Source organism: Balaenoptera acutorostrata, chromosome 16, assembly GCF_949987535.1.
Source record: "Balaenoptera acutorostrata chromosome 16, mBalAcu1.1, whole genome shotgun sequence".
NCBI classification, from domain to species: Eukaryota; Metazoa; Chordata; class Mammalia; order Artiodactyla; family Balaenopteridae; genus Balaenoptera; species Balaenoptera acutorostrata.
Genome location: NC_080079.1, coordinates 600,383 through 624,551, shown reverse-complemented (window position 1 = coordinate 624,551; position 24,169 = coordinate 600,383). Strand labels below are relative to the sequence as shown.

At 55.6% G+C, this 24,169-nt stretch overlaps 1 protein-coding gene across 2 annotated transcripts in view; it reads right to left on the bottom strand.

The window, feature by feature from the left end:
• Positions 1–4,743, bottom strand: part of CFAP46 (cilia and flagella associated protein 46) — an 87,242-nt gene extending 82,499 nt beyond the window's left edge. For both annotated transcript variants that reach the window (XM_057531153.1, XM_057531155.1), the window contains exons 1-6: positions 4,653–4,743; positions 3,984–4,108; positions 3,700–3,831; positions 2,985–3,049; positions 1,235–1,399; positions 246–369 (exon numbers count right to left, since the gene is read on the bottom strand). In XM_057531153.1, coding sequence (XP_057387136.1) covers positions 246–369; positions 1,235–1,399; positions 2,985–3,049; positions 3,700–3,831; positions 3,984–4,108; positions 4,653–4,701 — 660 coding nt within the window. In that variant the 5' untranslated portion in view covers positions 4,702–4,743. The remainder of the gene's footprint in view (positions 1–245; positions 370–1,234; positions 1,400–2,984; positions 3,050–3,699; positions 3,832–3,983; positions 4,109–4,652) is intronic.
• Positions 4,744–24,169: the final 19,426 nt, after the last annotated feature.

Here is a 24,169-nt window from a genome sequence, read left to right as displayed (position 1 = left end):
ACTGTTGCAGTAATTACTTAAATGACTAATTTTCTGCTAACTTTTTAAAAAATTCAGTGCTGTTAAAAAGGAAATATTCAGTCACAACGAAGGAAAAGATTTTGTTTTGTTCTGTTCGTGCTCGTACATTTGTCTATGTTTTTGTATCTCTCAGTGGATGGTCTTGGCTGTTTTTTATCCACAGTTTCCTGAACAATGGCTTAAGAAAATGGCTTCTTTCTACAGTTTGGAATATTCCAGCTTACCATGAGAGCAAATATTTGTCGGTATTTCTGTGGCGCGTTAGCCTTGATGAACGGTGCTGCGGTGGCACAAAATTTCGCGGCCTCCTCGTGTTTTCCAGCTTGTAGATAACACTCCAGAAGCTCCCTGGATAATACAAAAATAGTCCATATTAAACCTGGATGAAGTCATTTTCTGCTGCAAACGTCTAATAACCCGGTCATTATATTTTTATGTTTTACAAATTTCAGAAAGATGCAGGGATTGGCCAGCTCCTTACCCCACGCCCTGTATTGGGCTCACTGGGCTGGGGCCGGGGCTGGAGAGCTCGGTCACTGCCTGCAAAGGGAAAGGGGACTTTGCGCTGTGATTACCGAGGACTCAAACAACGGTGTTTTACAGAAAGCATAGTTTCACTTACTTTCTGTTAAGGCCTCCCCAGATAGCTGTAAAGCAGGTGAGGAATGCTTGCACACTCTGCATTCCAACTTCAGGGCCGACCCTCTGGGCCCCCCCAGTGGCATCCACAAAGTCACTGGCCGCAGACAATGCCACCCAAATACAGGAAAGTGTCACCGAGCGCCTTTCAGCCCGCCTGGCCGGCTGGGGACCACTTGCCGACATCCACGCAGGGCTGTCTGTCCCTGGGGTTATGCGCTCGGGGCAAGCTTCCCAAGTGGGGCCACCTGGATGCGTGAGCATTCTGGCCAAGCCGTATGTTGCTAGAATGTCTACTAGATTCACAACTTATTTATTTTCAAAACCACGAGCCAGGACTATGACACAGGCTCCCACTTCCTGGGTTCTGAGTAGAAGCACTTGTCCTGTGGGAACACCTGTCTGATAGGACACCGTGATGACGTCTGCAGAGTTTAGAAACATCTGCAGACAAGACACACAAAACCTGACTCTAACTTCGGACTAGAGAGCACTGCCAGGGCTGCGATGTGAAATGTGGCCACCAGGAGCGGGGAGGGGAAGGCCAGCGTCCGCCGGGCATCTGGCGACTCACAGCATCAGCTCTGCCCGCCAGCCCTTGTCCTCCTCCTCAGTCTCATTCAACACGCTCACGATTTGCGAGAGGCTGGGGATCAGGTGGTGATGATACCCAGGCTTGAGAAATGGCCTCGCCATTCGCCAGTAGAGGACCGACGCGTTATACGCCAGGAAGTAATACCTGGGGCACAAGAAGAAGGTGGGTGAGGCTCACCCAGAGCCAGTCCGTCCTGAGCGCCTTGCTGAGGGAACCCAGGGCCTCTGTCTCTGGCAGGTGCAGCAGCCCTGCCCGAGCCGCCCCGGCCTGGCTGCCAGATGCCCATGCGGGGCGGACGCTGCACCCTCCCCGAGGCAGCCAGGTGCCCTGCTCAGCCGAGCAGGTGGCTCCAGTTCAGACCCCACCACAGGCTCCTGGGTCCAGCCCAGACTTCCCATCACTCCTTCGGCCGTTCTGAAGAGTGATCGGCTCCCCATACGAGGACCCAACGAGGAAGGCCTGCTTCGGCTTTCGAGGGATAGACAAGAACGGGCAAGTGCAGGGGGCATCAAGGAAGGCTGCCTGGAGGAATCAGCCAGGAGAGCAGTACAGGGAAAGCGGCTTGGGTGGGGTCCCTGTGCGTGTGGATGAAGTGCACGGTGGGTGAGGAGGAGCGCTGGGGAGGGAGCAGGGCGCCCTGAGAAGCTGGGCTTTTCCCTGAGGGCTGCAGGAGCCCCCAGAAGAACCCAAGTGAGGGAACCCAGGCACCTCTCTGGAGGGGCCACCTCTGCCTTGTAGGACCCAGGTACCTGGCGGTGCTGGTCGTCTGATGGACGGGTGCTGCCGATGACCGCTGTGCCCCAGAGGAGGGAGGACCAGGCCCAGCAGGAAGACAAGGCTGCCTGCTCCTTCGTGGGGTCTACTCAGACCCCTCATCCACCAGCCCCCGAGGTTCCTGGTCCCCCCCAGGCAGTCTGCACGTCCCCCCAAGACCCCTGGAGTGCAGCATTGACCAGGCCCCTCCCCAAGGGTGCCCACAGCTTGGGCTCCAGGGCTCCAGGGCATGGTCCCCCTGAAACACCCACTGTCCTTAGAACCTCTGGCTCAAGGCCGGGCCTTGCCATCCAGATGTCCCTGCTGAGGAAGGGTCTGCGGGGCTGGGCCCTGTATCCCCAGCACCTACGACAGGGGCTGGCCAGAGGAGGCCATCCACAGCAGACACTGGGAGAATGATGAATGAACCTAGGGTTTATACTTAAATGTGCTTTAAACGTTGTATCCTGTTTAAATAGGCTGTATCAATACCAGTTTGTATGCAAACTTAAAAATTTCAATAATATTTAAGCAGTAATTAAGTAGAAAACTGTGCTGGAGTTTCAGGGGAATCACCCCTCCAGACACGAAGCCGTGGGCCAGGCGATCTGCCATGGGGAGCACAGGCCAGTGGGGGCAAGGCAGGGAGGAAGCCCAGATGCCAACCCCCCAGAGAGGACCAGAAAGGGAGGTGCCTGGGGACTGGTCAAAGGCGAGGTTCCCACAGAGAAAGCAGGCAAAAGGCATCTGCAGGTCATAGAGACCTTTGCACAGGGAAGAGGATGCAGCTAAAGGGTCGAGTGTGTACGCGGTCCAGCTCCAACGCTAGAGACGTGAGCCCACAGCCTTAGGTGCAGTAAAACACGAACAAAACAAGACAAAAACCCCAGCGTCCAAACAGACAGAACCACCTGGTAAGCTCTGATTCTAAACCTTGTACACACTCAGTTAGAAATGGCCGATCCGCCTTGCTCACCTTGGTTCTCCTTTTGCAAAGTTGATTGCTTTCATATACTGAGTCACGCAATTTTCAAATTCCTCCTAAACAACATAAAGAATGCACAATTAGATCAAATTTGCTACTGGAACATCAATCACCGGTCACCGTCACTCCCCTGAACATTAAGCCTCTCTGAAGACGGCCCAGCCCCCAGGGTGTGAACAGTGGGAGTTCACAGAAGCTCTCAGGAGCTCCGCCCCCTCCCTGGAAGCCTGGAAGTCCACCCCCCACCCCACCCTGCGCCCCACCTGTGCTGCAGGCATGACCAGGCACTGGGACACAAAGGGCAGAGGTCAAAAGGACACAAGCCAGACCCCTCAGGGAAAAGCACAGGTGGGAAATGCGGCATCTCACTTCACTGAAGATGAATCTGGTCACCCAGCTCCCAACAAAGCCATTTTAAGGTGAGTCTGCCTGACACCGCCTGGAGGCGGGGGAATTTTAACTGCGGCGGTACAAGCCGTGGAACTTTGAGGAGAATGAAAGCAACCTCAGGGGAAAAATACAGTAGGACAATTATATATTCATTTCAGGATGGCCAACTAGCTAAGGCTGCGCTTCACCTCGCCAAGACACTCAAGGTTGTACACACCAAGGCTTCATGATTCAAAAGGACAATAAAGAAAATCGGGAGGAACCAGCACGCAGGGCCGGCGGGGATGCTGGGACAGGGCCCGGAATCGCCTCTCACCATGTTTTCGGTGGACTTGGGGGCACACAGCTGGGCCCTGCACAGGTGCGCTCGGCCCAGAAACTGGGTGACCGGCCCCTTCACCTTGAAGTACATCCGGATGCAGTCCTCGCTCACCTCAGGCTGCCCCATCTGTGCAAGAACACAGACCCCCCCCCAAGAGGTTTGCAGAGGGGGCGGCCCAGTGGACCACCCACCAGGGGCTGCCGCTTCCCGCTTCTAGTACAAACCAAGAAATCAGGGTCCCCTGAAGGCGCCTCCCTAGGACCCCTGGGATTAATCACCTTCAGGGCCTGTTCTGCACACAAAACAAACAGGTCGGGGCTGAAGCTTTCTGTGGGGTCAAGCTCTGATTTCCCCAGGTTGGCGGACTTGATCAACTGATAAGCCCTCTTCAGGGACGCAGCATCTATCAGGACAGGAGTTGAGGCAGATTTGGTCGTCACGCAGCCATTGCACCAAGCGGCAGTGGGGACGGTCAGGAGGGCCCGGGACGGGGACGGGGTCGGGCAGGCACCCCCGTGCTGGCGCCCGCGCTGGCCCGGTCCTCTCCGGGGGAAGGAGCCCAGCAGCGAGATGCCCGAGCTCAGCCCTCCGGGCCCCGCAGCAGCTCTGCGGCTCCGGCTTCAGGAGCAGCGTGAGGTGAATAATCCTTGAGCAACGGTTAGGAAGGACGAAAGGCTTCCTTTTAAAAAGGCGCCTTAGTTTGCCCAAGTCAGACAAATCCTCGAAGGGCCGGCTTCAAGGGGTCACTGGATCAGGCAGGGCGGGGGTCAACAGGGTGGGGACAACCTCCCCAGGAGTGAGGGTCTCGGCGGGTCCCGAGTTCTCCCCGGGGGCGGGGGTCCGGCGGGTCCCGGGGCCTCCCCGGGGGGCGGGGCGGCGGGGGTCCGGCGGGTCCCGGGGTCTCCCCAGGGGCGGGGTCGGGCGGGTCCCGGCGCCCCCCCACCCACCCTGCTGGCTCTCGGCGCGGGCCAGCTCCTGCATTATGACCGGATCCATGACGCCGGCGTCCGAAGTGCCCCAAGGTCGGTTAGCTTTCTCTCCGCGGCCCAGGGGTTGCCTAGCGACGGAGAAGGGCGGGGCCTACGGGTCGGCGGCGGGGCCAGAATTGTCCGGAGGCGAAGCGCTCCGGCGCCCACGCGGTGAGCGCGCCTCCAGCCCCTCGGAGAGGACGTGAGGGCGAGGCGCCCGCCTGACCCGGGTCGCGTCCTCGCAGGCGGGTCCGCAGGCTCTGCCCCCGCCTCCCGCCCCTGCCCACCCCCGTGGCGGGGCTGCCCAGTGCAGCTGCCCCAGGTTCCGATCCGGGTCCCTGCCGGTCCAGGATGCCCAGGGTTCGGGCCCTGACCCTCTGCTGAAACCCCCTCGCAGTCTCCCAGAAAGCGGTCCTGCGTTCCTTAGCTCATCCATTCATGTATCCTGCAAATAGTTAATTGCCCCCTGCCACTGGCCGGGGCTGAGCTGGGCCTGAAAAGGCAGCCGGGTGGACGGCCGCCCCCGTGGGGAGGTGACATCACACGCGTACAGAGTAACTGTGCGCCCGGGGCGCCGCCAGGGGAAGCGCGGGAGCCAGGCCACTTGTAGAGGGGTGTGGTCCCGAGGGGGGTGTTGGGGAGAGTGCCCCAAGCTCAGGGCCGTTGAGCTGAGGTCTGAAAGAGGGGCCAAGTGCTGGACAGAGAAGGAAGGGGAGAGGATGTCCAAGGAGTAGCGTTTGCCAAGGCCTGGGGAGGGGCGCGGGGCGGGGGCACAGCAGTGCGGATGGGGGGTGGGGGCAGCAGAGCGCGACTGCCAGGGCCCGTTCTCCTTCCTACTGCTTTAAGCGGTGTGCGTGGGTCTGAGCGTGTTCCGCGGGCGCCAGGTGAAGACTGGGTGATGGACGTGGCGCCAGGGACGGCCAGGGGACCCTTGACCTCGGGACTACACACCTGGGGGTGGATGGGGGCACGGGCCAGCCTGGGGAGCTCCGGGAAAGTGCGGGTGGTGTGGGGCTCAGGAGGACGTCGGGCCTTCTGTCTGGGACATGTGGACCGGGCGCTCAGAGCCGACATCTGTGGGAGGTGTCTGAGCTGGGAGGAGAGGTCCGGGGCTCGAGGCTCAGGCCTGTGAGCAGGTGTGCAGAGGTGATGGCGTGTGGGTGAGATTGTGGAGGGGGAGCATGGCGGGGGAAGTGCTGGAGGCAGCCCTTGAGACCCCTGGGCCGTGGGCAGGAAGAGGTGCAGGGGAGACTGGAGAGCTGGACAGGAGGCCTGTGCAGGCCTGGGTCCACAAGCCAAGGGAAGGGGGAGGGAGGGATCAGCCAGGTCAAATGTGGCCCAGACAGTGGCGAGGTGAGCACTGGGAAGTCACTGTCGGGTTTAACAGCACCCAGGGGAGGAGGTCGGTGACTCAGGAACAGCTACCTCTCTAATTGGGGGCGGGGTGGGAGAGGGGGTGGAAGAGTGAGCGAGGGAGAGGAGGCGGAGGGAAAGACTTGGGCACATAATTCTTTAAGAAGTCTGGCTCTTAATGGGGAGGAAAGAGCCTGGGGGGAGTTGATGTAGGGCCTTTGGTGTCTGGGGAGGTGTCTTATTAAAGGTAAAAGACAATTAAGCACTTTTCAAGTTGATGGACTTTTATTCGTAAACAAAGTGATCATGGATGTAAAAAGTCCTGTGGCACCTACAAAACTACTACGACTACTAATAAGTGAACTTGGCAAGGAGCAGGATACAGTACTATCCGTGGATACCAATTGTATCTGTGTATACTGACGACCAACAGAGAAGGGCAGAAACGTACCATTTAAAATAGCATCAAAACCAACTACCTTGGGATAAATTTAACGAAAGATGTGTTAGTACTGTTCCACTGAAAACTACAACACCTTGCTGTGGGAAACTCCAGGAGACCCCCGTGAACGGAGAGGATCGCCGAGCTCGTGAACTGGAGCTTATCTGTGACCTGCCCTTTTCCCCAGGCTGATCTTTCTACTCAGTGAAATCTCAGTCAGAATCCCAGAAGTGCTTCTCTGGAAATTGACAGCTGATTCTAAAATTTATATGGAAACACAAAGGCCTAGAATGGCCAAAATAGCCTTGAGGAAGAAGAACAAAGTTGGAGGACTCAAACTCCTGGATTTCAAGACCTTCTCTAAAGCTGCGGTGTTTCAGACAGTGTGGTGTTGGTGAAAGACAGATGAGTAGATCAATAGAACAGAATAAAGAGTTCTGAACCAGACCCACGTGGATTCGGTCCATTGCTTTTGCCAGATGTGTCACTTCAAGGGGGAAAAGGAAAGTCTTTGCAACAAGTGATGCCAGAACAAGTGGGCAGTGAATTGCCTGGAACCTGCATCACACCATGGACAGAACTAATTTGAGATGGACCATAGGTAGACTTTAAAAGTAAAATTTAAGTGCGTACAGCTTCTTGAGTAAAACAAAATACTTCACCACCTTGGAGCAGACAGCAGTTTCTTAGGTAGGGAATAAAAAGTGGCATCAAAGGAAAAGAAAGAAAGTTGTCCTCATCCAAAGTGAAGCCTCTGCTCTTCGAAAGGCACTGTGAAGAAAATGAAAAGGCGAACTACAGGTTGGTTGAAAATAATCACAGTGAACATCTAACAAAGGACATGTATCCAGGTTATAGAAAGAAAGCCAATAGATCAATAGTAAAAAGACAACACAAATTTTAAAAGATGGGCATAAACTTGAATAGACTCTCAAAAATACAAGATATTTGAATATCCAATAAGCACGTGAAAAGGTGCTCAACATCGTTGGTAATCAGGGAAATACAAATTTTCAAAAAGAGATGTCACCATAGACCCACTAGAACAGTTACAACGGAAACAGCCAACAAAGGTGGATGTTGGGATTCTTCTGCACTGCTTGTGGGGATATGAAATGTGCTATCACTGGAAAACGATGTTTTTAATAAAGTTGAACATTCCCCTATTCTCTGACCCAGAAAGCCTTCTCCCTAGGTGTTTACCCAGAGGAATGACCACATGTATGCACAGAGATGTGTACGAGAAATTTACACAGCAGCTTTATTCTTAATGGCCCCAAGGTGGAGACAACCCCAAATGCCCAACGGTAAACAGCTGTGGCACAGTCACGGTGGACCACGACTCAGCAACAAAAGAGTGAACCAGCCACGCGACCCCGAGGTGGATGAATCGGGGTGATGGGGAGCAAAGCACCAGGCGTGAAAGCCATCTGCACCATCCCGTTTCCACGAAATTCTAGGACAGGCAAAGGGACCCTAAGGCGACAGAAATCAGGTGGGGGCCTGACTGGGGAGGGGTGGCATACAAGGTCCACGTCTTGACTGGAGAGTTGGGCACGTGGTCGTATGCATTTTTCAAAACGCAGCGAAGCGACATTTAAAGCAGGAGCATCTTCTTTTACTGTGATGACAGCCAAGCCGGAATGAACCATGAGCTGGGCCCACTCAGAACCGGGGTCCCCGGGCCGGGTGGGTGGACCAGGACCAGGGGTCAGCCGGTGGGCGCTTTGCCTGGGAAGCTGAGGGAGGCCAGGTGGTCTGGGGAGGACTGGGCGTGGAGGAGGGAGAGGGAGTAGGTGACAAGAGGCTCCCGTGGGCCCTGCGGTGTGGGGCCGTGAACCCCGAGTGGCACCCCCATCCCCAAGAGGCTCCTGCAGGGCACAGCTGCTCAAGTCCAGGGAGAGAGAAGGTCCCCTGGGGCCCCTGTGGGTGGGAGGCTGAAGGAGCAGGGGAGGTGGGTGTGGGCATCGGGCACAGGTGACCAGGAGGGAAAGCTGGAGGGCAGGGAGGGGGGGTCTCGGTGCCCTGGGCGGGGCTGGGCTCTGGTGACGTGGCTGGAAGAGCCCAGAAGGCCAGCCTGAAAAGAGGAAAGTGTCGTGGACGATTTGACAGTCGGCAGCTGAGGGGCGGCAGAGCAGATCTCCCTCACCTGGCCTCCCAGGCTTCGGGGAGATCTTGTTGTACTCTGTCTTCTCCCCTTCTTCCTCAGGAATAGATCCCAGTTTTAGCAGGCACAAGACGTCCCCAGTTCCCGCCTTCCTTATGACCAGTATGGCCAAGTGACCCAACTCTGGTCACTGCAATGCAGATTTAGGGGAGTGTGCTCAAAGGGAGAGCAACCCCTTCTTTGGTCCTTCCTTTTGTCTGCTGGTGGGACAGTGGCTCTGAAGACTGGAGCTTGAGCATCCATTTTGTGCCATGAAGAGGAAACCTCCATGCTGGGGTGAAGGAGCCCGGGTCCCCTTCTGTGGGCACCTGCTCAGTCCTGGGTGGCCTCGTGAGAAAAAAGTAGACTTCTTTCTTGTTGAATCCACGGCTGCTTTGTGTTTCCTGAGACACCCCCAACCGACATCCTCACCAGGGCTTTAGCTGTGCCTGTTGGTGAAGGTGAGGACGCAAATGCAGACCACAGGGCAGTGGGAGGGAGGGGAGACGTCTGACACATTTTCTGACAAGTGTTTAAGTTTTCTTAGATAAAGTTTAGAGCCCAACGCATGATGAAATATGGATACACATGTACACACATGACAAAAGAAGTTCTCCCTGGATATCACTTTGAAACCTAAACACCCGTCTTCCTCAGCGTGCGGAGCCGTGCACCACCTTGGAGGGAGAAGTCTCCAGTCCCTGTCAAATTAGCCAGCGATTAGTCCTCACAGATGGTTCTCAAACGTGTCTTTGTTTATTCATAAAGACATCGGCACCATACGCATAGCAGTTATAAAATATTTATTCCCACCGAGGAAGTGTCTCACAGACATTGTGTAGTAAGAGACTTTCAGAGTCCTACAGCATTAAATATTAAAACTCATGTTTCCAGTTTTACAGCAGCCTTAAATATTGAGTGGAAAACAAAGTTATTTTTTGCCGGATAGTATTTCATTTAGCAAAGACAATTCATGTCAGGCCCACTCTTAGCTTTATCTCCCCAAGAATCAAATTGGATCGTGTGGGGTGCCACGTGTTTCCCCCTGAAATTCTCCTCCGCTCCCTCCAAACACTGAGCGCGCAGAGGAGCTTGGATGGAAGGCCGGGCGTCTGCCCAGGTGGGGCCTGCTGACCGCCCAGGAGGCAGCTCTGCAGAGCCCTCCGCGTGGCTGTTTCCCGCCTGTGCCCGGCCAGCCCCGTCGGCTTCCCTCTGGGCTGTGAGGAAAGGTCCTGCTCCTGCGAACATTTCACTTACAATACGCGCCTCAATGTCAATACGTAAGGTTGTCCTGCGGTTTCTTCTCAAGCAAATAATTGGGAAGCTTGTCCTTTTTTCCTTTTTTTCCTGTGCTCTTGAACTGGTTTTCATTACATTGTAATTATGTGTTTCTTAAAGGTTCACTAGAGCTTGTGAAACTGGGCATTTTCTTTTCTTGTTTTGAGCAGGTGTGTGTGTGTGTGTGTGTGTGTGTGCATGTGTGTGATGTGCGTATATGTGCTTTTGTGTATGTGTGTGTGGGTATTTGTGTGGACACGTATGTGTGCATATATGCTCATGTGTGTGTGTCTGGGTGTATGTGTACACGTGTATGGATGTGTGTGTGTGTGTGATGTGCGTATGTGTATATGTGCTTTTGTGTATGTGTGTGGGTATTTGTGTGGATACATATGTGTGCATATATGCTCGTGTGTGTGGGTGTGTGTGTACACGTGTATGGATGTGTGTGTGCATGGATGTATGTGTATGTGTGTATGGATGTGTGTGTGTGTGCATGGATGTGTGTATGGATGTGTGTGTGTATGGATGTATGTGTGTGCGCATGGATGTGTGTGTATGGATGTGTGTGTGTGTGCACGGATGTGTGTGTATGGATGTCTGTGTGTGTGCATGGGTGTGTGCATGGATGTGTGTGTGTATGGATGTTGGATGTGTGTGTGTATGGATGTGTGTGTATGGATGTCTGTATGTGTATGGGTGTGTGTGTGTGTATGGGTGTGTGTGTATGGATGTGTGTGGGGGATGTATGTGTGTGCATGGGTGTGTGTGTGTGTATGGATGTATGTGTGTGTGTATGGATGTGTGTGTGCGCATGGGGGGGTGTGTGTATGGATATGTGTGTATGGATGTATGTGTGTGTGTATGGATGTGTGTGTGTATGGACGTGTGTGTGTGCATGGATGTGTGTGTGTGTGTCTGGGTGTGTGTGTGTGTATGGATGTATGTGTGTGTGTGTGTCTGGGTGCGTGTGTGTATGGATGTGTGTGTGTGTGTCTGGGTATGTGTGTGCACACACGCATGTGTACTGTTGCAGCTCTTTCACAACACTCTCATCTGTGGTAATTGGCTCCTCCTGACTCAGTCTGGTAATTTATATTTTCCTAGAAAAGCATTCATTTCATCCACATTGTAATATGCATGGGGTTGAACAAAGTAGTCATTTATGGTTGTTTTCCATTTTCTCTGTATCTGGGGCTGTTTTTTCTTCTTGTTTCCTTATTTTGTGTATCTCTCTTTTTTTCTTGATTAGGTTAGCTAACTTATTTTTTAAATTTTATTGTTTTCCTTTTTTTTAAGAACCAGCTTTTGGATTTATTTATTGATCCTATCATTGTTTATTTTTTAAATCATTAATTTCTTCCTTAGTTCTTATCCTTCTGTCTGCTTAACTTAGCTGTATTTTTAGTTCTTATTGAATTGGATGCTTGATTTATTATTTTCACCTTTTCTTAGTAATTAATATAAGTAAAAAAGGGTGACTTTTCATCTGAGCACTCTATTAGCTGTATCCCATGATTTCTGATATGTAATGCAGAAGCCTGATTCTCAAATTGTTGAAACGTGTTTTTTATACAAATAGCTGGGGGTGTGGCAGAGAACCCGCTAGCCCATTGATGAGGAAACTGGCGGATGCCCGTGAGGTCCGAGGTTGCAGGACATAGAGCCCCGCCAGTGGACCAGGGACAGTGAATCAGTTTCCTGCCTCAGATCCGCACCTGGTGCACGTCGCACGGGACGATGAGCGTATAGCCTTGGGGTCACTTCTCTACCCACACGCCGTCCCCTCTCCACAGGGTGACCTATGACTTCCCAGGTTGGCCGGCGAGCCCGGGGGTCACGACAGGAGCCCCCAGAGCTCTGCCCGCTGCAGGCGAGGGCGTGGCCTGATGCTGAAAATCAGAGTCCTTAGCTGCCTTACTTCCAAATTCTGGATGCATTTTCTTGAGCAGTAGGGATTTCCCTAGGATTGCTTTCTAGATATTCTGTAATGAGAGTTCTTTCTTCTCTGGCTCAGTAGTTTCTTATGCAAGTTGAAAGTTTTTTGTTTCCTGCCGCTTTAACTTCTCGTGGTGTCGCATTGCGAGGCGAGAGCACTGGCCCGGCTGCACCTGTTCTGCTCTGCACCTTTGGGCCCAGATGTGCAACCAGTTCTCGGGACGGTCCCGCAGGCACCGGGGACATCTTGACATGCCAGTTAGAACACGGCACCAATTCTACTGTCCAGGTCTCTGCATCCTCACCTTTGAAAACACGGCATCACTGGCGTGCTTCTGCCTGGGTCTCCGTGCTCACCTGCAGGCTTCCTTGCTTTCAGGGCCTCTGGTCCTGTGTCACGTGGCACGTTGGTGTTGGCGGCCATTCCACCTGCACTGTGGATTATCACCTCTGTCATTTTGTTCATTTCTTTTGCCTGGAGTCCAACCTTGTCTGATGTGAAGGTCACAGCCCTCCCTCGCTTTTCTCTCCCTCACAGTTTTGTGTATCTTTGTGATGTAATTTTTTGACCTGCAGTGAAATGCACAGGTCCTAAGTGCCATGTTTGGAGGGGTTTTGACAAATGCACACACCCCGTAACCACACTCCCACCAGGTCATGGGTCATCCCGTCGCCCACGGAGGACCCAGTGTCCCTCCCCCAGAGACAACACTGCTCCGATTTCCACCTCCACAGTTTCCCTGTTTAGAACTTCCTGTAAATGAAATCTTACCGCGCGTTCCCTTCTGCGTCCGGCTCTTTTTCTCACTCAGCATAACCTTCCTGAGGCTCGTCCACATTATTGCGTGTGTCGGCGGCAGCTCCTTTACACGGCCATGTGGTGCGCTGCTACACGAGCACACGTGATTGTGTATCTGTTCCCGTGTTGTGGGACTTTGCAGGTGTTGGTCTGGGTGTTATGAACAAGGTTACCATGAGCTCCACGTGCAAGTGTTCCTTGGACGTTTGTTTTCATCTCTTTTGGGCAAAAGCAGAGCAGTGGGAGGCTGAGGTCCAGGGTGAGTGTACGCTTGCTTCACGAAAACTGCAAACTGCTTTTCAAAAGGCTGCACCACTTTACCACCACCAAGGCAGGAGAATTCCGGTTGACCCAGATACTTGGCAACACTTTGTGTAATCTGTCTGTTATTTTAACCATACTCGCGGGTGTGAAATGGCATTTCATCGTGGTTTGAATTTGCATTTCCTTAATGACTAATGATGTCGAGCACTTTCACGTGCTTTCGGACCTTCGTGCGTCTGACTTTGTGAAGTGTCTGTCCAAGTCTGTCCTGGTCACTTTGGCTTCCTCGGGAAACGTCCAATGCATCCAGGGGTTCAGATCATTAGCACAGAATTGTGCTAACAGTCTGCGGAGCCTTAATTTTCTAAGTCTGCGGTTAGTCTCCGCTTCCCAGAACTAATTTTGTACCTTGACTTTTCCTTTGATTTTTTTTCTTGAGTCAATTATCAGTTGGTTTAGCGAGTTTGTTGTTATTATTTTGCTTTTCTTAAAAAGAGCTCTGACAAGATAGGAACCAGCAGGCTATGCAGGCTCCGCACAGACCCCGAGCCACCGGAATGTCCGTCGGAGGGAAGGGGCTGGTGCCAGGCCTGGGGGACAAGCCCAGGCTCAGAGCGGGGGTGCGGCCAGGCACTCCACACGTTTCTCTGCCGACTGTGCTCGCACCACTGACCCTGCGTGGCCACTCGTGCCCCCGAGGGTGGCCGCTCCCGTCCGGGTGGCCGGTGAGGAGGGACTGGCTGCGTGGCCTCCCCCCGTCGCAGGCCAGCGGAGCACAGGCAGCCCTGGGGGCACAGGCGCCTCCTTTCTCTGCCCCCCAGGTGTGGACGTCGCTGGAGACCCCCGGGTGGGCACGGCAGAGGCTGGCTGCCCAGGGCGCGCTGGAGTGGGGTCCAGGTCACTGGGGTTTGGCAGGGCGGGGAGTAGGAGGCTTCCTAGTGGGAAGGGGGCTCAGGCTGCCCCCCGGGAGGCTGGGTCCTGGAGGTTAGTTAGGGGAGCCTGTGGCCTTCCCGGGGGGTCCCGAGTTGGAAGGGGGAAGAGTGACAGCCGTTGACCGCGTCCTGGTGGGTTTGGCCCGGGCGCTGCAGGGAGTGGGTCAGAGCTGCCTGTCGGGTGTCATCTGGCCCTTCAGAGTTTCCGAGGCTCCCACTGAGATTTCCTCCTCAATCCCGTGGAGCCCAAGAGCTCCCTTCCCACGCTCGGCCAGGCCCGTCCTCGGGCCCGACTCCCGGCCTTCCGGGCTCGGTGCCCTGACACGGGCAGCGTCTCCAGGAGGTCCCGCGTCCTTTGTTTCTGGCTGAGCCTGGTCCTCGATGGTGTCCTTCCTCTAATGGACTTCGGGGCAAGTGGTGATCGAGCCCTGTCCCCCGGAGCTCGGCCCTGACCGCCGACAGGAAAGGCACCGCCGCGGTGAGGTGAGGGGCTGAGCAGACAGCTCTGGTCAGCCCTGGGCAGGAAGGTCCTGGGCCCGGGCAGGCAGTGCGACCAGGGCGGGGGAAGGGCAGCAGCGGGCATCCTGAGTCCGCGCCCATCTGCACTGGAAACAGGGAGCACCAGGCGTCTGCCTGCCTCCTTGGGGTCTCCGTCTGGGTTAATCTTGTGTTTCTGATGTGCAGCTGGGGCCCTAGCCCAGCTCTGTGCTTTCTGTGCTGGAGTCTGGGGTCATTTTGTTCTGTTTTGGGGACTGTAGTCTTTCCCACTGAGGACACACTTCTCTCCTTGAACATCAGGAACCCAGTGATCACCTGGGCCAGGGGCTCCTCCTCAGCTACAGGGGTGACCGGCCACTGCCCATGGGGAGGCCCAGCCCCTTCTGGCTGGGGTGCTGGGGGCGGTCTTTCCAGGCTGGGACCTGGACCTCCCAGGTGTCCAGGCGTCGAGGGAGCTTGATCCCCGCCTGGGCTTCGCGTCTGCCTGACCCCCGCCTGGGCTTCGCGTCTGCCTGACCCCCGCCTGGGCTTCGCATCTGCCTGACTGCGCTGAGACGCAGCACATCCCAGAGAAGTAGGAGTGGGCGCCCTGCCAATCAGGCCCATCCGTCCGCCCGGGACCATGGCCGACCAGGGCTGGGGTGGGAGGGCAACCTCTCAGGACTGCGGACGCCCTCCGGGGTTCATGCAGAGTTCGCAGGTCGGAGGTCAGCCTCCTGTTTACAGAGTTGTCGGCCCCCCGGAGAGGGCCCTCACTTGTCTTTGTGTCACCGAGTCTGCCGCCCCCAGTTCTGGGTACAGATCGGAAGCTCAAGGCCCCCTCCCTCATGCCCTGACCCTGTTCGGGGACCCAGAGGGGTGGCAAAAGCCCGACTCCTTTGCCATGTGGACAACAGACCTTTTCAGTTTACGTGATTTTTCTGGAATTGTGCCTCCTGTTTGAATGGTTCCTAACCCCCAGGTGCTGCCCAGGAACCGGCTGGGGTCGGGGCTGGGGGCAGGGGCCGAGGCCGGGGGTAGCCTGGGTCCAGGGTGGAGACACCAAGTCCCTCCCTCGGGACGTCTCTCCATGTCTGTCTCCCCTCCAGTGGCACAGCCCCCTGGGATGCAAGTCCGAGGAAATGAACTGGGAGCAGCCTCCTGTCCTGCTGACCCCAGTCCTGTGTCCACCTCTGAGGGCAGAAGTCTGGGTGGAGGGCCTGGCATCTCCCCGCCAGAGGGAGGTGGACGCGGTCCGGGCTCTGCAAATCTGGGGAGTTGGAGCCTCTCCTGGACGTCAGCCTTGTCCCCAAGACTTCAGGGTCAGGGTTCATCATCACGGGAGGAGACGGATGAGCAGAGAAGGACCAGCCCTCATTTCCCACGAGGTCGCCCAGGGGTCCCTGAAATCAGGGCCCAGGTCTGGAAGTCAACCTCTCAGCCCCAGGTCAGCACAGCTGTGGACCTTCCATATACAGTTTGACAAACGAGTCACATGCAGGTTACCAGGCGGCCCCGGCTCCCAGGTGAGGGGCACACTTGGCCCCCAGACACCTAGGACCAGCCTTGGGGCGTCACCTTGAAGAAGAGGGGCTCAAAACCCCGGCGGTCACCAGGGCCTCTGCAAAACTAGAAGTTGCGCACGCGGCCGCGGGCTGGAGGCCCTGTACCGTGGGCGCCGTGTGGCCTGGGGGACCCCAGCGAAGCAGGGACGTCCCACCTCCTGTCCTGCCCCCTGGCTGGCCAGGTGCCTGCAGTCTTGGACCAGGGGCCCCGGCTTCACCTTCTCCCAAGAACAAACCGCGTGGCCGGGCAGAGCATGGAGTCTGCCTGCCTCCTGGTTCCAGTGCCTGCGTCTGGCCTGCCTACCCCTTCCAGAGCCCAGCCCTCCGTCCCTCTGTCCCCCAGCGCCCCCCACCCCGTGCGCTCTGTCCTCGGGGGCGTCTGCTCTCACTACCCCTCAGTGTTGCCTGCGCAGGCTTAACCGGGGGCGGGGGGGCTTGTGTCTCCAATCCTCCGTCTTTATCCAGAATTGGGGTTGGCAGACTTAGCAAAAATCAAACATACACAAAAGGACACCCAGTTACATAGGAATTTCAGATAAAAAATTAGTTTTTCGTATAAATATGTCCCATAAAATACTGCCGACCAAATACTGCATGGCTCCTATATATACTAAGAAAATAGTATTTGTTGTTTACCTAAAATTCAAAACTAATGAGACATCTTGTATTTTATCTGGCAATGCTATCCAGAAGCTTCGATCCAAGAACTTTATACTCAGTCAAACTACCTCCTAACATACCTGCAAAAACGCAGGAAACGTGGTCCCCAAGAGCCTTTCCTGAAGACCCGGGGAGAAGACAAACCTCAGTCACCGGAGACCAGGGGGTTCGCGTCCAGAGCGAGGGGCCCGGGCTCCTCCTAGGGCACCTCTGGGCATTATGGCTGCAGGTCAGAGGTCAGTATTAAGGAGGTAATAGAGAAATCACTTCAGTAACAATAGTTGTGAAGGGAGGGGAGGGAAAAGAAGGTAGAAAACAGTCTTTAAAAAATTACTTAAAATTGATATATCAAATAGTAAAAATTTAAATGTGTAGAAGAATATTTAATGTGTAGAATAGACCCTGGACAAATTAAGGAAAGTGTTACTCAATGAAATTTGGTGGTTGACAGGAAGGCCCAGAGTTACAAAGTGGAATACATCCCATAACACCGTGGTTACATAGTAACCACAGGGAAAAGCTTCCCCCCGAAGCCACGTCCTCCACAGTGTCGGAAGGAGCTCACAGAAACCAAAGCAGAGCAGTCACAGATGATTTGCTAAAAGAAAAATACAAAACACAATAAAGACAGAAAGTTTCACATTAAAAATCTGAAAATATAAATGAAATAAAACAGAAACAAATATAACTATGTAATAAGACCAATTTAATATCAGGAAAAGAGCCCAAATACTCCTGTTGAATGAAAAAGACTCAAATTGGAGCACAAAACAGACCTAGCTATTTGCTGTTAAAAGAAACACACAAACAATTAAGTGACCCAGAAAGATTGAACATAAAAGAGGAGGCAAAGGCCTAAGAGAAAATGCAGGAGACAGACAGAGAAGGAGAAGAAAAAGGAAGGAGAAAACACAGCATCCTGGGATCAGACAAGGTTAACATCAAATCTGAAAAGCATCAATCAAAAAAAGTAGAAAAATATTAATACTGGAGACTTTAATTCTGTCTCAGTTAAAGACAGATCAGGTAGACAAATGTAAGATTTTATATATTAATAACAGTCCTCCAATTCAGATATCTATATATATTTCCTGCTGAAAATACAGAATAAACTTTTTTTTTCAAGTGCCCAGGGAATATTCAATTACTGATCATGAATTAGGTTGCCAAAAATCCCTCAATACAGTCCCCAAAGTAGAAATAGCAGAGACAACAGTCTGATCATAAGACAAAGCACATCTAGAATTCTGCCATTCTAACTGGATAAATATGTCTATGTCTTAAAGAACTCTCGGATTCAGGAAGAAATCAAAATAAATTTATTAAATAGAGTATCTCAAAATAACTGGAGGGAGGTCATGCACATCCCTGCCAAAGACGGTGCTCGGAGGAAAAATAACTACTTGTGATTATAAACCAAACTTAATATTAGCCATCCAACCCAAATTTTAGAAAAGAATGACATTAACCTAAGAAAAGCACAAGGAAGGAATTAAAAAGATAATAGAAAATAATTAGAAAACAGAAGAACCAAAGCACTGATAAATGAATCCAACATCTGGTACCCCGCCATCACCACGCTGAGGTTTGCTAACTTGATGGTTGAACTTTGGGGACCAAAGGACAGCTTGGGACACAGAGAGGGGCTGTGTCACCGTGGGGCCGGGACTTGGGGTGACTTTAGCTGGTGCAGGTTTCTATGGGTGTCTTCCTTTGGGGCTCTGCCCAAAAGTGCATCTGATTCCATCCCCGTTCCCTTGGCAGGAAATGATAAAGACAACCAGTCAGCTGAGAGGGGACACAAAGCACATGCCTCAGACTCAGGTCAGACCCCAAACAATGCACTGCAGGACGGTGGGTCCCAAAGCAGTTGCACTGGGCACTTTTCTTGTTTCCCGGCCACCCCACACCTGCTCCTCAGCCTGGGGGACCTCCTGCTGCTCTGAGACCGCCGGGGGCCCCCAGCCTACTCCTGGCAGCAGTTAAGAGCCCCCTTGCCCCCTCCCATTCCCGTGATCACAGACACCGGGGAGCTTGAGTCCCTTTGGAGGAATCTAGAGAATGAGGCTCTGCGTGCGTGAGAGTGTGTGCACTTGAACAGCCACAGATGCTCCTGGCGGTGGCGCCGGCAGCCCCGCCTGCCTCTCCCGTGTTGTCCCTGTCGGAGCCCGGGTGGCGCAGGGCCACCCGCTTCTCAACGATCCCGCCCCGCGTGCAGTTGTGATGCACGGCCCAGAAAACTACAGAGCGTCCGCGTTCCAATATCCAAGGACGGAAAGGAAGAAGACTAAGCCTCCGTCTAGCTCACAGCCCCGGGGACGTGGTCCAGGCTCGTGTGGTCGACCAATCCAACCCTATAACCAGGCGCCGGGGCCGAGCCTTCCTGCCCAGCTCTGCAGGAATGTGCCCTTTTAGCCCAAAGTGCTTGTGGGACTAGTTACGGAAGCGACGGGCGAGTCTCTGCGGAGGCTCAATTTTTCACGGCCTCACTTGCCAGTGGGCGTCGTGGCAGCTTCTCCTTTAAAATCCTCCTAAGAAGGCATGCTTGGGAGGCAGGCCCGAGTCCGGGTCGAGAGGCAGGGGTCCTGCAGTGACCGCTCCATACTGCGGCCCCTGGGGGCCGTGAAAGGGGACAGAAGCCCCATCCCCCAAGCCTCCCCAGGGCCCGCAGTGCCGCTCTCGGGCCTCCCGGCGGGACCCTCACTCACAGCCGCGCTGATCCCACTCGGCACCTGCCCCCACCTCCCGTGGGTGCTGCCCCGACCCCACGATGCGGGCTCCCGGGGCTGGGGGTGGGTACACCTGCCGTGTCCTTGGTACACCTGCCGTGTCCTGGATCCTCTCGTGAGCTGGGCTCACAGTCATCCAGTTCACACTCATGTGCTTGGGACAGTCTGACGGCCCTTGGAGAGGGCGCCCTTCTGCTGGTTTACAAAAATCAAGACCCGCCAGAAGCCGCTGGCATCCTGGCTCCGAGCTACCCCGTTACCTGCCCATGGGTCCGGGGCCTCCCCCACTCAGGGCAGCCATGGGTCCCGGGCCCAGCCTTGGACCTCTGCACATGCCCTTGGAGTGACCCCCTGGTCCGCGGTCCCTCCCTGCAGCACTGAGCCTGCTCCGGGTGTTACCACCAGGGCTCTGGGCCTCCTTAATCAATAGAAATTGATCAGAGGCCAGACAAGAAATTGGCAAGGCTGTTTGGGGGACGGAGGGTGGGGGCCTGCTGCGGGGGAGTGAGAACAAACCACAGGCTCCTTTGCTTGCTCGCTCCCTGAAGGGGGGCAAGCTTGTTTCTTATATGGGGCGAGGGTGGGGTCTGGTCCAGGGGTCCCGCGAGGGGCTGCTTAAGTGTTCTGCCCATCCCTTAGGTGGTAGTGTGTGCAGGGGGCGTGCACAGTTCCCTGCTTTTGCTCCAGGCTCTTCAAAAGTGGCAGTTGGGTTTTTTGGTTTCTTTGTATCTTTTGTGTAGAATTTGCCTCAACTGGTATGCACGCAGTTATTTTTAGTCCCACACAGTTACTTTGTATTTTGTTGCTCCAGGAGAGGTATGTCCAGATGCAAGCACTGCAGCACTGCCGCAAACGGTCCCAGGTCCCAGCCTGTCTCAAGAGGACCTGCTCCCCAGACCCCCGGCCTCCCCTCCCTCCACCTGCTGCCTCGGCCTCTCCTCCCTGCTCAGCCTCTGAGTGACAGGCCAGGCCCAGAGTCCCAGGTGACCAGGCCCCGGCATGAGCGCATCATCAGAGCTGGCTGACATCTCTCCTTAATCTCAGGGGTCCCTTGCCCCCTCCAGCCGGCCTCTTCAAACCCAGCCCCTCCTCTTCCACACCCACAGAGCTGCCCTTCCAACCACACGGAGTGGCAGCCCGTGTTTCCTGCAGCCAGGAACCCCTGGCCAGGTGTTGAGCAGGATTTAACAAACCTGAACACTCGCACACCTGTGACCCAGTAAGCCCTCTCCCGAGCATGCACACACGTGCCGATCAAAAACACGCCGGCACGTTTCTCGCAGCACCGCTCACAGCCCGCGGAACGGGGGCCACGGGACATCGCACCGGCACCTTCCCGGGTGCCCGTGACACTTGGCCCGGGCTCACGTGTGGATCATGGTGGCGAGCATGGAGACAGAGGGGACACTGGCAAATGGCCTTGGGCTGGGAGACACCCCCCCTCCCCGGTTAGGACAGGACCCTTTAGAGGCACCTACGTGAATGAACCGGGAAAAGCGTGGAAAGCACAGAGTCAGCGCCCAGCCTCCTATCCTGGCTGCCGCCCAGGGCCCCGCCCAGAGACAACAGCCAGCGGCAGAAGCTAAGTAACACCGGACCAGGAGGTGCGGGCTGGGGGGCTGGGAGAGAAAACGCCAAACGTAGCTCCAGTTTCTCATTTGCAGCCTCAGGCACCGTGAGGCTTTCTTTTCCCTGAACAACCCTCGCCCTCAGACCGATGGGACGAGGAAGCAGCACCCGGACGGCAGCACAGGAGGGAATGGCTAGAGCCAGACGCGAACTGCGATCTGGGAAGCGCTGAGCATCTGTTGACCTGTCACCACGGTCTGCTCACCCGCCGGTCCCCACGTGCTGAGACTCTAAGGCTCTGCAGAGGGTGGCTTGCCGGCCGAGCCGGGGACGCACCCTGTGCAGACAGGGAACTTGCCAAGTAGGATGACCAGCAGCAGATCTCAGGTGAGATCGCGGCCTCACGGGTGTGCTGTGCGCCCTCGCCGGAGGAGACCGTGTCCTCTGGGCTCGGTCCTGAGTGGGGGCTCATCACAGGCCGCATCTTTTGTCCCCCTGCCCAGGGCCAGTGTGGGTGCTCTGGTCCCCGGTCAGCAAGCGCCCGGGGAGCACAGCTGGTCCTCGGACGGCCCTGGGCCCCTGCCTGGCTGTGGGACTTGGGCGGGTAGCTTGACCTCTCTGAGCAACATCTTCTCAAGCCCACGTCAAGACAGCCCGACTGGACAAACCCAGGGAGGTGACCGGGCAGAGAGGTGGTGGCAGTGGCCGTGATGATCACCTGGGGCCTGACACCTGTGGTGAAAGAAAGCTGCTTTTACTTGGTCAGCGATGCGGCAATGCCAGGCGAAGAGCGGGCGAGGGCGCTCAGGTCCCTGTGACGATTTATTCACAGACCGGCTGTCACGGGGACTCCCCCAGCCCTCGCTCACACCACTCACATCTCGGTGAGGGCGGCGGGCCCAGGCCGGGCCCAGCAGCGCCAAGCCCCGGACGAGCACAGCTTTCCCGACCACGCGGCGCCCACCTGGCCCCAGACCTGGGCTGCTGGCGGGCTTGGCTGTTCTCTGCCCGAGACGCAGGCCTGTCCTTGGAGCGTAGACGGCCGCCTTCCCTCTGTGTCCTCACACGTCGTCCCTCTGTGTGTCTGTGTCCTAATCTCCTCTTCTGAGAAGAACCCCAGTCCTTCGGGATCCGGGCCCACCCTAACGACCTCATTTAACCTAATCACCTCCTCCAAGACCTCCAGCTCCAAATAGAGTCCCTTGTGAGGGGCAGGAGGGGTAGGATTTCAACATTTGAGCTTTGAGGGACTCAATCCAGCTGAAACCGTAGAGAGCAACGTCTGACTTCCTGCCCCACGTTCCAAGCCTGCCGGCACGTGGGGCTGACGGCAGGGCTCCCCGGACACCCCCTCCCCCCCGACCGAGAGCAGCGCAGACCACGGATCTGGGCGGACCTGGGGGGCGTGGGTAAGGCAGGATTGCGGAGGCGAAAATTACTACAGTTCAGGGCTACTCGTGTACATCAATAAGATAATGTGAGTCCAAGTCTCAGCAGCATTAAGTCCCTGGGGCCCAGCCTTCAAAAACAGAATCTGAAAAGTTATCGTGACAAATCAAATGTAACTTTAAATCAGTCTTTGCCCACTTCAACTTTCCTCTTTGGAAGCTGTTTGCAAACCTCGGGGAGCCAGGCCCCGAGCGGCTGGTCCTCCCTGTGGGGCTGAAACAAGAAGATGAAACTAGGTTTCCACAAAAGTCTCCTAGAATGTTATTTCCCCTGTTCTTGTTACTATTGTCTCAAATCTGACAACGGCATTTAAGATCTTGTCACTTCAGTGAAAAGATGAAACTTGGAGACGGATAAGGGCAGCCTGGAGGGAACTGTGTGTCACTGACCAGACCCGGCGTCAGACACATCAGTGGAGCATCGAGTTCACTTCGCTGTGAGGCCCTCGGGCTCTGACGTGTGAAATGAGGCGAATAGTCACCAGGTCTTGCTGTCATTTCTTAGGATCAGGTTGTTTTCCCTGCCTTCGCCTGGCCAGGCCCTGGGGCCACTTTCAACACCATGACTGAGGTTTTCTTTTACTCTATGCTGACCATTCAGTCATTTTTTATGGGATTCTGAAAGACTGTTAGAGGGAACAGGTTTGGGCACTGAGCCTTTTCTTCATCGGGCCGTGCCCGTAATTCCCTGTCACGAGCAATTCCAGTGGGCATCGTGGGACCGCCACTTCCCGTTGGACGGTGTGGCCTGTGTCGGGCCGTCTTCGATTTCCGGAAATAATAGTCCATTGCTGGTCTCTGGCCAAGGGCGTGTCGGCTTGGTCTGCAGAGGGGCTGGGAGGGCAAAAGGGGACACCAGAACCTCAGAAAACCAACAGGAAGGGGGCTGAGCTGGTGGCCGCTGAGGAACAGGTCCAGGATGTCCTGCGAGCCCGCGGGAACATCCGCTGCGGACTCTGGGGCGTGTGGATGGTGTCGGGAGGGCGCTGTGGGTCAGCCCGCCCCGCCTAGGCCTGCGGGGCCCCGAGAGCAGGTGGAGGGGAAGAAGGACCACCCACCCCCCGATGACCACCTGGACCACCTATGGCCAGTAGGTGAGTGTGTCCCCGGCCTGACCTGCCCTATGGCCCCAGGAGGACACCAGGCCTGACCGCTTCCTTCACCCAAATGTCCGTTTGTCCACTGGTGACCGCGGGTGAGTGTGGAGGCGATCTGATCCTGGACCTGCTTCCCGTCGCCTGCCCCGCTGGTGCCACCAGGGGACCCCGGGGAGGGCAGCTGGGGCTTTCGGGCACCATCTCAGCCTCCTGAAGAAGTCACCCCAGTGCCACTCGAGACCCCTGCTCAGGGCATCTGCCCACAGACATCAGGGCCCGCAGACCCCTCCTGGGGGCCCTTGAGGTTGGATCACAGGCGCTGGAGGTGCACTCAGGGCTGGACTTGGGCAGAAGGAAGTGTCTGTGTAACAGCATGTGATTAAAGCGAGAGCCACACAAACAGCGGGTCCAGGAGGAGCGCTTGGGTGCATCCAGCTGGCAGAAGCCCATCCCAGCAAAGGTCCAGACTTGGGCCTTGACCTGCCCCTGCTGCCCTCGGTCCACACTTTATAGATGACCACACGCCTAGGAAGCATCGCCTGGCTGCCCACTGGGCCCCGTGACAGCTCGGGATCTGCCACCCGGGGCAGAAGGGCGGCCCTGCTGGGGTCACCTCGGCCTTCAGCTCTTTCTTGTTTGGAGGCAGCTCTGAGCCCGGCTCCGAGGCTGCAGGCGCCCAGGTCAGATGGCCACACTTCGATTTCCCTGGGGACCCTGCCCCTGCAGTGCCGCCTGGTGTGGACTCGACACTTGGGCGGGTGGGGAGGAGACGGTGACCTTGTGTGCGAGGGCTTAGACA